The following is a 17,631-nucleotide window of genomic DNA, read 5'->3' as shown; positions in this document are numbered from 1 at the left end:
AAAGGTGACACCAAAGTGTTTAAAAATTAACAGCCAATAAAAACCAATAGCAGGTGAAGAAACTGACGACTCTTGGGAGGTTATGATTATTAATAATACAGATGCATTTACAGGAAGAGTGCATGTTGCTCAGATTTGGCTGGTGTTATGATTTATGATGTTTATTATTTCATAATGCACTGGGCTGAGTTTCCCGAAACCTTCTTAACGCTACGTCGTTCTTAAGTTACACCTTAAGCTGTACCTTATCGTTAATACGTGTTTCCCGAAACGTTCTTAGTTAAGTATACCTTCTGTAAGTCATACGTTCGGAAGGTTGGTCTGGAGCACTCTTAGCTATACCTTATCACTGTTGGCAGTTCACTCCGCTAGTGGGCACCACTGCAAAAAGCTTCTTTACATCTTAGTCTATACGAATATTATTTTAAATTGAATACACCCAGTGTTCAATTAGGCTAATTCAAGTGTTTTCATGCAAATAATAAAATTGTCATCACACTGATTGTTGTTAGCTTTTTAATTATATTATCCAAAGGTACATCAGCTGGCAAACCATTCGAACGTAAAGGCTTATTCGTCTATTTAAAGAGAATGACTGTGGTGGGGAATTTGGTCAAACTATGGCAGCGATACAGCGAATAGTTGTGCTAAATCAAAGACGGCGCCGTCCGCGAAGCCATTTAGTGTAAGTGCACTATTATATTCGCGAAAACTTTAGTCCCCTGGCTACCATGTCAGAAGATACAATTCAAAAGAAATTTCGCCTGCCACGACAGCAAATTCAGCAGCTTTTAGATCTTATTAGTCCGGATGTGTCAAGACAAACTCGACGGAACCACCCCCTCAGCCCCGAAATTCAGCTGCTTGCGGCTCTCCGTTTTTATGCAGTGGGGAGTTTTCTGGAGGTGGTTGGGGATGGATATGGACTGAGTCAAGACCTCGGTGTGGCGGTGCGTTCGTTCAGTCACAAACATCCTGCTCCGTCATGCCACAGATTATATCCGCATGCCTTCCGCCAGGCACGAAGTGATGGAGGCGCATCAAAGCTTCCATGCCATTGCCGGTATACCACAAATAATAGGGCTTGTCGACGTGACACTTATCCCCATAGCCAACCCATCAGCGCTCAACCAGGCCTTCATCTGTCGTAAGGGCTTCGCGGCCATCAATGTCCAGGTGGTGGTGGACCACAGGGGGATGTTTGCAGACGTGGTGGCAAAGTGGCCTGGTAGCGCACACGACAGCTTTGTATTGGCCAATTCAGTAGTGGGTTAGACGCATGACACGTTTGAGCACGAGGTTGTGCGTTCGCGCACTCTTTCCGAAATTATATAAAATATCCAGGGTTTAATTTAGTTTGCAATTTGTAATTTTTTTTTATTTATTTTTTTATAATATCCCATGAGTCCAAATAAATGCAATTTCCACTATTTCTGAAGTGCTTCTTTTAAAAAAGAACACCGATTTCTCACATAACGCAGTGAAGCAGCCCCTGCACGAGAGAATAATTGATTCTCGAGCCATCGATATCAACAAATTCAGCACCATCGCCACGGACAGCACCGGGTAACGTCGCACGTAAGAAGGTAGCCTACATCTTAAGCGGCTTCCTAAGGCATGGTTCGAGGAACACACCTAGAAATGGTATACCTTCAGTTAAGTTATACCTTAAGAGTCTTCGTAGCGCGCTAAGAGACAACGTTATCGGGAAACTCAGGCCTGAACATAATTATCTTAATCTGTATTTTTGTCTTGTTTTTTAGTAAAAATACCTCAACATCCTCAAACAAGATATATTCACTTGAGAAACAATATAAGGCAATAAGACTTGTTTTCAGAGAATAATGTATATCTTGTTTACATTTTATTTTTATTTTCTAACTGGTAAATAGTCTTTTTTTTTAAAGCATTAAACTCACCTTTGTTAGATTAATCCTTAAAACAAGAAAAAGTCAATGAGGTTTGAAAAAATGGTAACACTACAGTAATGTGCCATTCGTTCACATTACTTAACAATGAAATAATGAACAATATATTTGTACTGCAATTATTAATCTTTTTGAATGTTTGTTAATAAAAATTAAATTATTACATTGTTAGTTCATGTTGGTTCATAGTGTATTAACTAAATATAAATATATAATTAAATAAACATATACAACATTTGATTTTAAAAATGTATTTTTATATGTTGAAATTAACCAAAATTAATAAGTGCTGTAAAAGTATTTTGCATTGTTTTTCATGTTAACAAATGGTAACAAATGTTACACAGTGGCGTGCACAGACCTCAGCAGGGACAGGGGTAAAAGGATTAAAAAGGGCACTGATTTTTTAAATATTTATTTATTTATTTATTTATTTTTAAAGAGTAGCACTTATATATATTTCATTTATTTGCTTTTTGAGTATTTAAGCCTTTTTCTTGTACTATAAACATATTTTTTCCATTAGTTCCTTTTTGACAAATAATAGCCTATTCTGTTATATTCCTAACAAAAAGCACCATATTTTAAACTTTTTCATTTCATTTTTTTCATACATGGTCTGTGAAAATACCATGTTTTTGGCATGTGTCATAATAATATATATATATATATATATATATATATATATATATATATATATATATATGAATAATAATAATAGATATAAAAAAGGAACAACAAAATATATAGATGTAAAGATATACTAGTATAGTAGTGTATATAGATACAGTAATACGTATAAGCAATAGGTACATTTAGTGTGGTATATAAGTAATCATTATCATTAATTACATATAAACTCACATTGATATCAAGACAATTTGAAACAATCATAGTAATAATAATAATAATAGCTGTAGTAGTCGTAATAATAGTAAAAATAATAATTATTATAATAGTAGTAGTAGCAGCAGCAGTAGCAGTAGTAATAATAATAATAATAATAATAACAATAGTAGTAGTAGTAGTAGTAATAATAATAATGTTTGCAGTAGTAATGATAATAATAGTAGTAGTAGTAATAACAATAATAATAGTAATAGTAGTACTAATAACAATAGTAGCAGTAGTTATAATAATAATAGTAGTAGTAGTAATAAAAATGATAATAGTAATAGTAGTAATAACAATAATAATAGTAATAGTAGTACTAATAACAATAGTAGCAGTAGTAATAATAATAATAGTAGTAGTAGTAATAACAATAATAGTAATAGTAGTAGTAGTAATAACAATAATAATAGTAATAGTAGTAGTAATAACAATAATAATAGTAATAGTAGTACTAATATCAATAGTAGCAGTAGTAATAATAATAATAATAATAATAATAATAATAGTAGTAGTAGTAATAACAATAATAATAGTAATAGTAGTAGTAGTAGTAATAAAAATGATAATAGTAATAGTAGTAGTAATAACAATAATAATAGTAATAGTAGTACTAATAACAATAGTAGCCGTAGTAATAATATTAGTAGTAGTAAGAACAATAATAATAGTAATAGTAGTAGTAGTAGTAGTAGTAGTAATAACAATAATAATAGTAATAGTAGTACTAATAACAATAGTAGCAGTAGTAATAATAATAATAGTAGTAGTAGTAATAACAATAATAATAGTAATAACAATAATAATAGTAATAGTAGTAGTAGTAGTAATAACAATAATAATAGTAATAGTAGTAATAATAATAGTAGTAGTAGTAATAAAAATGATAATAGTAGTAGTAGTAGTAATAATAACAATAATAATAGTAATAGTAGTAGTAGTAGTAGTAGTAATAACAATAATAATATTAATAGTAGTAGTAGTAGTAATAACAATAATAATAGTAATAGTAGTAGTAGTAGAAATAATAACAGTAATAGTAGTATTAGTAGTAATAACAATAATAATAGTAATAGTAGTAGTAATAAAAATAATAACAATAGTAGCAGTAGTAATAATAATAATAATAATAGTAGTAGTAGTAGTAATAACAATAATAATAGTAATAGTAGTAGTAGTAGTAATAAAAATGATAATAGTAGTAGTAGTAGTAGTAATAAAAATGATAATAGTAATAGTAGTAGTAGTAGTAATAATAACAATAATAATATTAATAGTAGTAGTGGTAGTAGTAATAACAATAATAATATTAATAGTAGTAGTAGTAATAACAATAATAATAATAGTAGCAGTAGTAATAATAATAATAATAGTAGTAGTAGTAATAACAATAATAATAGTAATAGTAGTAGTGGTAGTAGTAATAACAATAATAATATTAATAGTAGTAGTAATAATAACAATAATAATAGTAATAGTAGTATTAATAAAAATAATAACAATAGTAGCAGTAGTAATAATAATAATAATAATAATTGTAGTAATAATAACAATAATAATAGTAATAGTAGTAGTGGTAGTAGTAATAACAATAATAATATTAATAGTAGTAGTAGTAATAACAAAAATAATAGTAATAGTAGTATTAATAAAAATAATAACAATAGTAGCAGTAGTAATAATAATAATAGTAGTAGTAGTAGTAGTAATAAAAATGATAATAGTAGTATTAGTAGTAATAACAATAATAATAATAGTAATAGTAGTAGTAATAAAAATGATAATAGTAATAGTAGTAGTAGTAGTAGTAATAACAATAATAATAGTAATAGTAGTAGTAATAACATTAATAATAGTAATAGTATTAGTAGTAGTAATAACAATAATAATAGTAATAGTAGTAGTAGTAATAACAATAATAATAGTAATAGTAGTACTAATAACAATAGTAGCAGTAGTAATAATAATAATAGTAGTAGTAGTAATAACAATAATAATAGTAATAACAATAATAATAGTAATAGTATTAGTAGTAGTAATAACAATAATAATAGTAATAGTAGTAGTAGTAGTAATAACAATAATAATAGTAATAGTAGTACTAATAACAATAGTAGTAGTAGTAGTAGTAATAACAATAATAATAGTAATAGTAGTAGTAGTAGTAATAAAAATGATAATAGCAATAGTAGTACTAATAACAATAGTGGCAGTAGTAATAATAATAATAGTAGTAGTAGTAATAACAATAATAATAGTAATAACAATAATAATAGTAATAGTAGTATTAGTAGTAATAACAATAATAGTAATAGTAGTAGTAATAAAAATAATAACAATAGTAGCAGTAGTAATAATAATAATAATAATAGTAGTAGTAGTAGTAATAACAATAATAATAGTAATAGTAGTAGTAGTAGTAATAAAAATGATAATAGTAGTAGTAGTAATAATAAAAATGATAATAGTAGTAGTAGTAGTAGTAATAAAAATGATAATAGTAGTAGTAGTAGTAGTAATAACAATAATAATATTAATAGTAGTAGTAGTAATAACAATAATAATAGTAATAGTAGTACTAATAACAATAGTAGCAGTAGTAATAATAATAATAATAGTAGTAGTAGTAATAACAATAATAATAGTAATAACAATAATAATAGTAATAGTAGTAGTAATAACAATAATAATAGTAATAGTAGTAGTAGTAATAACAATAATAACTAGATAGGTACATTTCCTGAAGAAAATGTGAGTGGTGCTTGCCGTGGCAAAACTCGTCAAACAGCATGTTGTAACTTGAAAAGAACAAAAATTAAAGAAATATGTGATTTGTTACTCGGTTGCTAGGGTAAGCCCATGCGGTTGCTATGCAGTTACCAAGGTAATACAATACATGGCTTCTTTCCATCCTGAGTGAAATAAGTCAACCCGGAAGTCTGTAGTGTGTTCTGGTGCAGAGATATGTGATTTGTTGCTCGGTTGCTAGGGTAACCCCATCTGGTTGCTAGGCAGTTACCATAGTGATACTAATGAAGTCTCCTTGCCATCCTGGTTGAAATAAATCAACCCAGTAGTCTGTACTGATTTTCTGGTGCAGAAATATGTGATTTGTTACTCGGTTGCTAGGGTACTCTGTTTAGTTGCTAGGGAGTGGCTTGGCAGCTGCCAATCATGAATCTCCAAAGGCTGCTTGTCAGTATGAATGACATAAACCAACTCCCATGCCTCTGTGACATTCAGAATGGAAGATATCCCTCTATGGATTTTGGTTGCTAAGGTGCTCGACAATGGTTGATAGGGAGGGGCTAGGAAGTGTTGAGGTGATTCATGATTGGCTGTTTGCTGCTCCGAGTCAAACGAGACCACCCTTGTGTTTCTATGACACTTCTATCCGGAGATATCCCTTTGATGTCTTTCGTTAGAAGTCTATGGGACTTGTTGCTAAGGTGCTTTAAATTGTTGCTAGGGCGTGGCTTGATAGCTTCACAATGATCCCGAGAGACTGATTGGTCATCTGATTAAAATGAGCCTGCCCCCTTGTCTCTATGACACTGTGATCCAGAGCTATGTTCAATACAAAATCCTTAGCCATTTCATTTCATGGGCCGTCCTACACCATTGTAAGTCAATGGGGGCAATTTTGGGCAGCTCTTGCCCCCCAGGGGTGCAACTTTTACCACATATTGAGGTATGCTCTTACAGAGCCTGCCAGCCTCTTCAAATGTGGCAAATCACATGTTTCTGCGAAATCCTTGCTCGGAGCTGTGACGCGTCAAAATTTGTCGCAATGTTAAGTCTATGGGATTTTTCGGCCGCTTTTTTGCCCCTGGGGCAAACACCGTACCCCCGATCGCTTATAAAAGTCATAGCACACGTGTCCTCAATAGGCCGTTTGATTTGACACCTCATTCGTGGGTCTACGCCAAATGGTGCGGGACGAGTTAGGTGCCGAAGTTTTGTACGGAGATATAATAATAAGAAGAAAAATAAGTATGTGAGATTACAATAGTGATGCTTTGCAAGCACCACTAATAATAGTAATAGTAGTAGTAGTAGTAATAATAACATAATCTCAGCTTTATGTGATTTTAGACCAGTCAATAAAATGATTGCCGATATACACAACTCTCTAGGTCTGGGAGACGCTCCACTACAGCTGGCAAGTACAACCAACAGACCCCCTCGACATAGACACCAATCCGCCCCGCCTCCCTACCGCCACTCGAAAACAAGTAGAAAATAACACATTATTTCACTCACATATTAAATTAATATTGAGCAATGGTCTGGAGAAAAAAGCTTTTAGAGTTTAAATGCTGTAAACAGATATCTTCTGTCGCATTTCGCTTCTAACTTCATGAAACGCAAACCGAATAAAAAAACAGCTGATGCTCTGTGATGTGACTTCGATGCTCCGGGGCCAATTCAAAATGACATTTTTGCTGCTTCTGTTGCAGGAGGGGATGCCATTCGAAAGCTGATTCCAAATACTATTTTCATTTAATAATAAAAATATTTTTTTCTGGACCAGAAGGGCACCTATAGATTTGTGAATGAAAGGATCAAGGGCTATGCTCCTGCTGCAACTCCACCCCGTTCTGTGCACGTCACAGCTTGAACATATCTGTAAACTATATCGTTACCATTAATTTCTTGTTTTAAGCATACTTTCTACATTTATTGAGGTTAATGCAGAATAAAGAAAAGAAAAACTATTGACCAATTAGGTAAAAATCAAGATAAATTCTCTGAAAACGTACACTGGTGGCCAAAGTTTGGAATGATGTACAGATTTTGCTGTTTTGGAAGGAAATTGGTACTAATTTCACCAAAGTGTCATTCAACTGATCACAAAGTAAAGTCAGGACATTACTGATGTAAATAAACAGCACCATCACTATTTGAAAAAAGTAAAATCTAGACAGACCCCATTTGTTTGTTTTTGAGTTGCCACTGTATGCAACAAACATACAGTATGTTTAAGGTCAATATTAGGTCAAAGATGGCAAAAAAAAAGCAACGGCTTTCTCTAGAAACTTGTCAGTCAATCATTGTTTTGAGGAATTAAGGTGTACATTACAGTTACAGTTAAGAATTAAGGTGTACAGTCTTCAAAGACAAAGGACAACTGGCAAAATGTGGAAGGCCAGATGTACAACTAAACAAGAGGATAAGTACATCAGAGTCTCTAGTTTGAGAAATAAACACCTCACGTCCTCAGCTGACAGCTTCATTGAATTCTACCCGCTCAACACCAGTTTCATGAACAACAGTAAAGAGAAGACTCATGAGTTCAGGCCTTATGGGAAGAACAGCAAAGAAAAAGCCACATTTGAAACAGAAAAACAAATAGAAAAGTTTAGAGTGGGCAAAGAAACACAGACATTGGACAACAGATAACTGGAAAAGAGTGTTATGGATCTTAACCCCATTGAGCTTTTGTAGGATCAGTTAGACTGTAAGATGTGTGAGAAGTGCCCGACAAGACCGCCACATCTATGACAAGTGCTACAGGAAGTGTGGAGTGAAATGTCACCTGAATATCTCTTTGATGTAGTTTAAGAAGTTCTGAAAAAACTTTTTTATTGTAATTTCACGTTATTAATGTCTGACTATACATTGTGAATCAGTTGAATGCCACTTTGGTGAATAAAAGTACCAATTTCTTTCCATAAGAGAAAAATCTGCATTTGAATAATATGATGAATCATCCCATTATTGTACCATTATAAAATTACATATATGTTTGTGTGGAGGCTTTGGTTATGTCATATAGATGATGACAGAAATGAAAAAGATGGAATTACATTTTAAAGTAATTTGTGTAGATCAGATTTGATTGGTTTTCCTTTAAATTATTAATGTGTGGCTTTGTGCACTCATGGCACATTTGAGGTGTGAATGGTGGCAGAATTGAACAGTCATGTGAATTATTTCTCCGATGATGGAGTTAATGTAAAGCCAGCTGTAATGGGAACTTGCTCACAGCAATTCTGACACATTACAAAAATACTTCCTTATTACCTGTAACTCTCGGTGAACTCATTGTTGTATAATGTTGTTAAATCACTGTGAAAATTGCTGGAGTCTGGCTGACCTTGAGGAAGTTTCACTTCAGTGCCGTTAATAGGAAAGGTTACTGAGTGAGCGGTAGGTGATGTTATTCTCTGTCTTTCCTCTGATTGGTCTGAAGTGATTTGGGTGTGGTCATTTGACCTCTGGCCTTGAGCATAGCTGCATTCGATGGGCATTGCCACCTTAAACGCTCAGGGTGTGACTTTTTCTGCCTCTCTCAGTTGTTTTCAATTGTATGTGTGAGTGTGTGTGTGTGTGTGTGTGTGTGTGTGTGTGTGTGTGTGGTTAGCTAAAGGAATAGCTGTCTGGAAGTTTGCTATCAAAATGATTGTAAACAGCCATCGCCATGGTTACAGATACAACCAATGGATCATTATAATGGATGTAGGCACAGGAATAAAGTGGTCACTATGGTTAAATTTCTGGCCAAGTGCTGTGGATGTTTCTCATCTGGAAAATGAGTAAAGCCCAAACTAAGTCCAGTAGGTGCTGTTCCTCTGTTTGATCTGATAGTTTCAAACTATAATGTGACATGAAGTCAGTCCTGATGTTTTCATTCAGAGTGAGTGAATGACAAATCTGAAAAATTCTCAATTAAATTCTGAATTAAAGCAATCTTCACAAAGCATATTTGAATATTCACAAGCAAATGAGAATTCATGAATTAAATGGCTTTTTTTATGTGGAAAAGACTAGCATGAACATTCTGCTAAAAAACTCCTTTTGTGTTCCACAGAAGAAACAAAGTCATAGGAAAGAAACGGACAGTGGACAGAAGAGGTCCAGAATTGTTTTATTCCAGCAAGTGAACATGTACCTTCAATGTGAGGATCATTCTGCACTTTTCAGCATCAGTCTTTTTCATCCTTACATGAACCCACCACACACACACACACACGCACCCTCACGCACACACAGATAAGTCTGCAGAATATTTTATACCGTTGCTAAATGAAGGCACAGAAATCCAGTCGAGTTACAGTAAGGCAAATTCACTGCACCAGAATACTAGAGATGAGCTATGCTTTCATTGGTTTATCGCTAGTATCAAGCTCACATTTTCCTGCTGTTGTCATGGTGACACACCCTTCCTCAGTCACACAAACAAACCGGAGAAACAGCATGGAGGTGGAAAGATGTTTCACAATTTCAAACATGGCATTCAGGAATCTTCTTTGTCCTGTAAATTCTCTGTGGTTTTTCTATCTGTGTACAGATATTGTAATAGGCAGTTAGTGAAGATAAACTGATTGTATTTGCATGAAACATAATTCAGCACTTGTACAGATAAACAGACACGTGTCTACAGAGATGCTTGCACTGCATTGAGACGTCACAGCTCCATATTTCTCAGAAACACATACAGCACGATATTGTAGTATGAGTGCCTCTGATTACCATAAACTGGAGAGATAGTCCAGAAACATACTTTACACAACTATGCAGATGCAAACCCTTGACCAACTTTTTGAAAGTGATCTGTCTTCAATGAATGTTCCGGGTTCAGTACAAGTTAAGCATTTGTGGCATAATGTTGATTACCACAGAAAATATGTTCATTTCAGCCCTTGTTTTTATTTGTATTTTTACATTTTTTAAAGCAAATATTGCGGTTACAGTAAGGTGCTTTCAATGGTAGTGAATGGAGCCAGTCCATAAATGTTAAAATATATTTTTTTCTAATGTTACCATTCACTTCCATTGAAAGTGCCTTAATAGAACTGTGATTTTATGGTAAATGGTCTGCACTTATATAGCACCTTTTTTAACCAAAGTGCTTTACACTGAATCCCATTCACCCAATCATACACACACTCACACAACAATGGTGGCAGAGCTGCCATGCAAGGCGCTAGCCTGCCATTGGGATCAACTTGGGGTTCAGTGTCTTGCCCAAGGACACTTCAGCATGTGGAGTTATTTGGGCTGGGAATCGAACCGCCAACCCTGTGATTAGTGGCCAACCTGCTCTACCACCTGAGCCACAGCCACCCCCTTTATTTGTATTTTTTTAAATAAACAAGGGACAAGTCGAAGATATTTTATTTGAAAATCAACATTATTCTACAAATTCTTTCAATTGAGATTAACTTGCTTTAAACCCTGAACATTCCTTTAACGTGCATCTGTGTATCGCTCTGGCGGTAAGAAACCTCCATACTTCAGGGGGCGATAGATTACTTTCAAATATCTGTGCCATTATTGTTCAGATAGCTAGCTATAAATTGCTCACCAAGATTATCTTCAAACTTTTGCTCTACCGTGACAGTAGATGACCTGAAAGAGAAAAGTGACAGCAGAAGAGGACCCTTTACGATAGTGCCCGCTATTACGCACCTGGTGACAACATTAAGAATGCAAAGCATACTTGCGTTGTGTTATGAATTGCAGTCTAATACTTGTACTGGCATAGAGTATGTTCCTTATGCTGCACTCAACCTGTAAAGCTAGAAAAGCTAAACACAGACAGACTGCACAAATGAAAGGGTGAAATTACCCTGTTTACATCCTGAAGTCATTTCCACACAAGGGTGGCATCCTGTTTTCTGTTCAAATTGTTCTCTTCTTCCCTGAGATGCCCATTGGCTAAATTGCATGACATCATACTCAAAAACAGGCAATCGTGCACCATAGCAATCAGTGGGGATTTCTTTAAGACTGCAAGGGAAGCTCAGCTTCCCCTATAATGTCAAAAAAATAATGGTGAAATATGTACTATTGTGTAAACAATTTATTGACTAAAAATGCGTTAGAACACGTTCATCTCGAAGACGAGTTCGTTCAGAATCAGCTACATTACATATAGCAAGGTCGGCTGACTCGATTTACTTCTCATACATTCCCGTAAGCGTCAGTGCATTTCCCTGTTGAAGCCGAAGCGTCCATTGACTTCAATGGGGCTGCTCTGAACAGTTTTTTTCAGTGCTCGAAAATAGACGGTCATTGGATAAATGCTGCGATTATGTCCCGCCCACGGACGCTCAGCGTCTCTGGGGGTGAATGAGGAGTGGGCTGGCCCGGACTCCGGGCTTCCGCGTGATGATTGGAGGATCTGTCGAAAGACTGCATCTCCTTTTGATTGACAGCGAATCTGTACTATAAGAAGTCACTGAAGCTATTTCGAGCTCAGTCCCATCGCAGATTTCTCAAGTGTAGTCGAAAGACAAACTGCTGAAACCTATTTCTTTATATTTGTTTGGCGAAATTGCTAGTCAATTTGCATAATATATTTCACACAATTATACACCACATTCCTTGTTTCAGTTTTACCAAGTTTAATATATGTTGTTTTAGAGCGTTCGTTCGTTCGTTCATTCATTCATTCATTCATACAGTAGGCTAGGCTAGCGTCGTACGGGTGAAACTGCGCACGATGGCAGACGGTGCTAATATTGTCGACCTGATTTTGGCAAAGCCATTTGAAAGTCTTCCTTACGAGAAAAAATAGAATTAAACAGCAGTGCAGTTCAACACCTAAGATTGATTTAGTGCAAAAAATAGGGTAAATAAGTTTATAATGTAGGCCGAAAATGAGCTTCCCCTCTTTGAAAGACCAGCAGCCACCACTGATAGCAATGTATGATGTCATAACCGCAGGCCATGTTCACAGTGTGTTGTTTTGATGAATTCTTACACCCCTAGTGGCCGTTCACACAGGATGCATTCTTGCACTTTTTCTGCGCTATTTTGTAAATGTTGGTCCATGTACACATATATCAGACAGACATCTTTGGCCATTGCGTTGCAGCTTTGTCTTAAAAACATGATGTGATGGCACACAAAAACAAAGTGTCAAACTTTGTCAAGTTTTTTATCACCTCGAGACCCCTTTATTCTGTTCCATTCCATTTTTAAACACAAGAATGCATCCTGTGTGTGCAACTTCTAATGGTGCAAAGAGGTACTTATGGAAGGTTTATATGGTTTTGAGGATTCTAGAGTGAAGCCACGGAATGGGGGTGTGGTCTCTGTAGGGTGTGGCTTCCACTGAGGCATGATCTCCAGGAAGGGGTGTGGTCTCAGGTCAGGGCATATTCAAACGTCCCTTTCTCAAGCCCCTCCATCCCGTCACCCCAGCTGGATGAGGGCATGCTGCTGTAAGGGTCCAACAAGATCCTGAAACACCTAACGATCAATAACCCGAGAAAGACCAGCAACATCCCCACAAATGCAAATGCTGTTTTCTGTTCTAGGCTCAGAGAATAGGCCATGATGTCACTGTCGCTCATGGCCTTAAGGCTGTGGTTGTAGTGAACACTACACATGTTCCCAGACGAGCCCCATAATACTGCACATGTCGACAGATTGGGATCAGCCAAATAGATGGTTGCCTGTGGAGAGAACAGACCCTAAGAATTATTTTGTGATCAGACATCAAATAAGAACTAATTTTTAAGCAATATTGAAGTTCAATCATGTGAAGTTCATTATAGATGCATGCGCAAATAAGAAAAGCATTTGCAAATTATTAGATCATCTATTTAGAGAAAATGATCCATCCTGACTCTGTGAGAGCTGCCAATTTGTACCCTTTTTGTACCCTACAGCATGCACTTATCTACTCAAAGGTGATGAGACAACAGACGTCAACAACATCAGCAATATAGAAAAATAAATTTCCTTAGAAAACAAGCAGACATTTGTAGTTTTGGAATCTCATGGCAGATCCCTTTTGCAGTGTCAGAGATTACAGGGCAACATTTTCATTGGAGTAGACACTTGAGTCAGCACATGCAGATAAACGACCTGTTGCATTCCAGCTGCGACCCAACTGAAAACTTATTTTCAACAAGCGAGAACAGCTCACAGTCACATGGCCAGAATGATGTGATGGCAATGAAAAATGCATGCATGTTTCACACAACAGGAAGCGTTTTAGTGAGAAAGAAGAGCGGTGGGTGTGGATGAGCAGCAGGTGGCTGCAGAGAGAAAGATGAGGCAGTGAGACAAACATGCATCCCACCTTCTGTCATACTTGTTGCAGCTGGTCAGTCTGTCAATCCTGTGATGGCTGTCAGCCCCCCCATCGCTGCAGTAGAGCTTTGCTGAGCCCTGTGCATAGCCAGTGTGAGTTCCACACACTCTGCTTCGCTGCTCCTGAAGAACACAGGCAGAGCGGGGGGAAAGATTCAGCAACGGGCTGACACGCTCACAGTCAGCCTGCGACTAGAATGCTCATACAGTCCTCCTGTCTGCTGTCACCTACACTGCCTGAGCATTCAGCTGCTCTGACACACCATCTACCTCTCTGTCTTTCTCCCTCTCTCTCCCTCTCTCTTTGCCCCTCAGCTTGGCAACCACTTGTTAGTCTCAGCTCTTTCTTGATTCTCCTCGCTGCACGTCTTGTGCTCTGATCTCACCTGCTCTTGTTTATTTGGCTGTTCTGAGACCGCTCCCCCTAAAATGTGACGGGAATACTGTGGCTTTCCCTGCAGATGCTACAGTACAGACTGCTGGTAGTCTGCTGCATCGGCTGCTTCAGCATGTCTTTGTGCCATCATCTGCTTTAGTTACTCAGCATGTAACTCAATTAGCCTGTGTGCTTAAAGCATCATTAGATGCTCTAGCATAATTGATGCATTTCAGCAAGAAGACACAGTCTTAAGTTGTTGTGGGTGGTTGCCAGGTCATTGCTATGCAATGTCCAGAGTGTCACTATGCATTGTGCTAGGGTGTATTGGGTGGTTGCTAGGGCATTGCTGTTTAGTTGCTATGGTGTTCTTGGTGGTTTCCAGAGTGTAGTTATGCGGTTGCTAATGTGTTATGAGTGGTTGTTTGCGGTGTTGTATAAGTTACTAAAAAAAGTAATTTATTACAAATGACTTATTCTCTAAATAGTAATCAGATTACACTAAACATTCATCAAAACACTTCATCAAAAGTAATCACATTAGTAATTAATTTACTTTTAAGTTACTTTCTAAAACACTTTACACGAGAAGTTTGTTTTTCCATTCACTGAATTAAAAATAATGTCTATATTTCCTCCTTGTTCAGCTGTCACATAAAATTATTTTTTTTTTTTAACGTATTCTATGTAATATAATTCTATAAATATGTGCAACCCAAGTAGGGAGTCATTAGTCCCTATCCCTGAAGGATATTAATACATAAGCAGCCCATAATCCCACAGCTCATGAAATATAATATTCTAAATATAAAGTATAATGAACACTTGTGCTGTACATCCCAAGATACCTCCAAAAAATTCCTGCATTAAAAAGTATGAATAAACTTTAAATATATAAAGCCACTTTCTCCGCATCCGACTGATGCATGTGATGGAAGCATTCAGGCGTGAAATGCTTCGAACACAACAGCAAATTCGCTGGTATTCCTCCTTGTACAAACTGTAAAAATTCAACCAAGAAGGTTCAGGGAATCTAACAGGATTTTGGGAAGGAATGAGCCAAAAATACACCTCTTCACCTCTGTGCCAGGTTTGTGTGCATGAATGGCTCTTGAAGGGGCAGTTTAAAACTGAAAATTTTGACTTTTGGCATCGCAAATGTCAGCAGAGAAGAGTCAGTCATATCAGCAGAAGAGCAAGCTATGACATTTTGATTAAAGATTTCTAGGTAAAAAAAAAATTGTATAAAAGAAATAAATGCACGGATCAATTATCCTTCATCCATCAATACTTTAAATATTTGTCGACTTGTTTTATCTTTTAATTTTTTTTTTTATTTCTATTATGTTTTATAATGTTTTTGTTCTAAGAATGATACAAATCAGATAAAATCAGGTCAGTGAAATCAAACAATTATCCTTCCTCTGATCAATGACTGTTTGAACTGTATATTTTGTGATAGTTGTGCATGAGTCTCTGCTTTGTCCTGAGCAGTGAATCGGCCCACTGCTTTCAACAATAATCCTCCAGGTACTGCATTTTCTTTGGTTTCCTATTATCTTCTGCACATCTGAGTTCTTCCAACAGTGGCTATATGATGTTGAGATACAGCTTTTGGCATTTAGGACAATTGAGGTAGTCAAACACAACTATTACAAAACGTTGCCTATAAGCATCAATGAATGTTTGCACCTTTAAGAACCAAGAGGGTGTGAAACATTTTGAACAGCATGATTTGTGTAAATTGTTTTATTTTGTCTTGTGGGATATATGTAAATATCTGTTATGTATTGTAATTTCTCAAGGGCAGTACTTATATTTGTATAAATTCTAAAGGGGGTGTGTAAACTTATGAGACAATAGGGGAATTGTGGCAAGGTGCCTTGAATTCAATCAGCGTCACCCTTGGCAACGGCAATCAGACTCCATTGTGTTCACTTACAGTGGTGTGGACAGCCACAAAAATATCTAGTTTGGTGTAATATAAATTATTTTATTACAAAATGTAGGTTTTACTCTTCACAAACAGCCCATTACTTACTAGTTCATACCAATAACTAATTTATTCAAGGGTTTCATTTCTGGCTGTATTAAGACTTTCATATATGATGTGCAATCTAAATGATTCGAGAGAGCTCATTTGTTGCAGTTAGAGCTCCAACAGTCAGACTGCATAAAGCCATAACATGACCCCTGAACTCTTGTTTAAAGACAGATGTTTTATACATGTTTTATTTTTGGCTGTGGTTTAGTTGAATTTAGTTTCATAAGAATTTCCAGGAAAAGCTTAGAAGGTTTTTATGGATCAATAAAATGCATCTATCTACTTTTATTATCAGCTGCATTATAATCCAGAATCCTGTAATATATTTATGTGACACTAATTTTCTTTGGGGACTAAATTGTTTCTGTTTACAACAGTTTATGGCAGCTCAGATTACTAGTGTGTAATTTAAAATGTGTAAAGGGGATGAGCTATTAATCCATAATTGTGGATAATGTATATCAGTGTTGTATTGTCCTGTGTAGATTGTTATTGTTTATTGTTGCATGCTATCTATCTATCTATCTATCTATCTATCTATCTATCTATCTATCTATCTATCTATCTATCTATCTATCTATCCGTCCAAAACTCTTTCTGTCTTTTATACAGTATCTACAGTTGATGTCAGAAGTGTACATACACTTAGGCTGAAGTAATTAAATATAATTTTATACACACTCCAAAGATTTAATATTAGCAAACTATAGTTTTGGTAAGTCGTTTAGGACATCTACTTTGTGCATGGCACAAGTAATTTTTCCAGCAATTGTTTACAGACAGATTGTTTCACTTTTAATTGACAATATCACAATTCCAGTGGGTCAGAAGTTTACACACAGTTAACTGTGCCTTCAAGCAGCTTGGAAAATTCCAGAAAATTATGTCAAACCTTTAGGCAATTAGCCAATTACATTCTGACAACCTAATTAGCTAATTGGAGTTAATTGGTGGTGTACCTGTGGATGTATTTTAAGTCCTACATTCAAACTTAGTGCCTCTTTACTAGACATCATGGGGAAATCAACCAAGACCTCAGAAAAAAAATTGTGGACCTCAACAAGTCTGATTCATCATTGGGAGCAATTTCCAAATGCCTGAAGGCACCACGTTCATCTGTACAAACAATAATATGCAGGGAAAAACACCATGGGACCAAACAGCCATCAAACTGCTCCGGAAGGAGACGCATTCTGTCTCCTAGAGATTAATGTAGTTTGGTGCGAAAAGTGCAAATCAATCCCAGAACAACAGCAAAGGACCTTGTGAAGATGCTGGAGGAATCATGTAGACAAGTATCTATATCCACAGTAAAATGAGTCCTATATCGATACAACCTG

The 17,631-nt window shown here is 35.6% G+C and overlaps 1 protein-coding gene across 1 annotated transcript; it reads right to left on the bottom strand.

Moving 5' to 3' along the window:
- Positions 1-12,916: 12,916 nt before the first annotated feature.
- ctxn2 (cortexin 2) lies at positions 12,917-13,162 on the bottom strand. Its single transcript, XM_052097818.1, has one exon. It carries the CDS (start codon positions 13,160-13,162, stop codon positions 12,917-12,919), a length of 246 nt encoding a protein of 81 aa, XP_051953778.1.
- Between the last annotated feature and the right edge of the window lie 4,469 nt (positions 13,163-17,631).

The sequence above is a fragment of the Xyrauchen texanus genome, chromosome 29 (assembly GCF_025860055.1).
Source record: "Xyrauchen texanus isolate HMW12.3.18 chromosome 29, RBS_HiC_50CHRs, whole genome shotgun sequence".
In the NCBI taxonomy this organism is placed as follows: domain Eukaryota; kingdom Metazoa; phylum Chordata; class Actinopteri; order Cypriniformes; family Catostomidae; genus Xyrauchen; species Xyrauchen texanus.
This window is presented reverse-complemented; position numbering and strand designations above follow the sequence as displayed.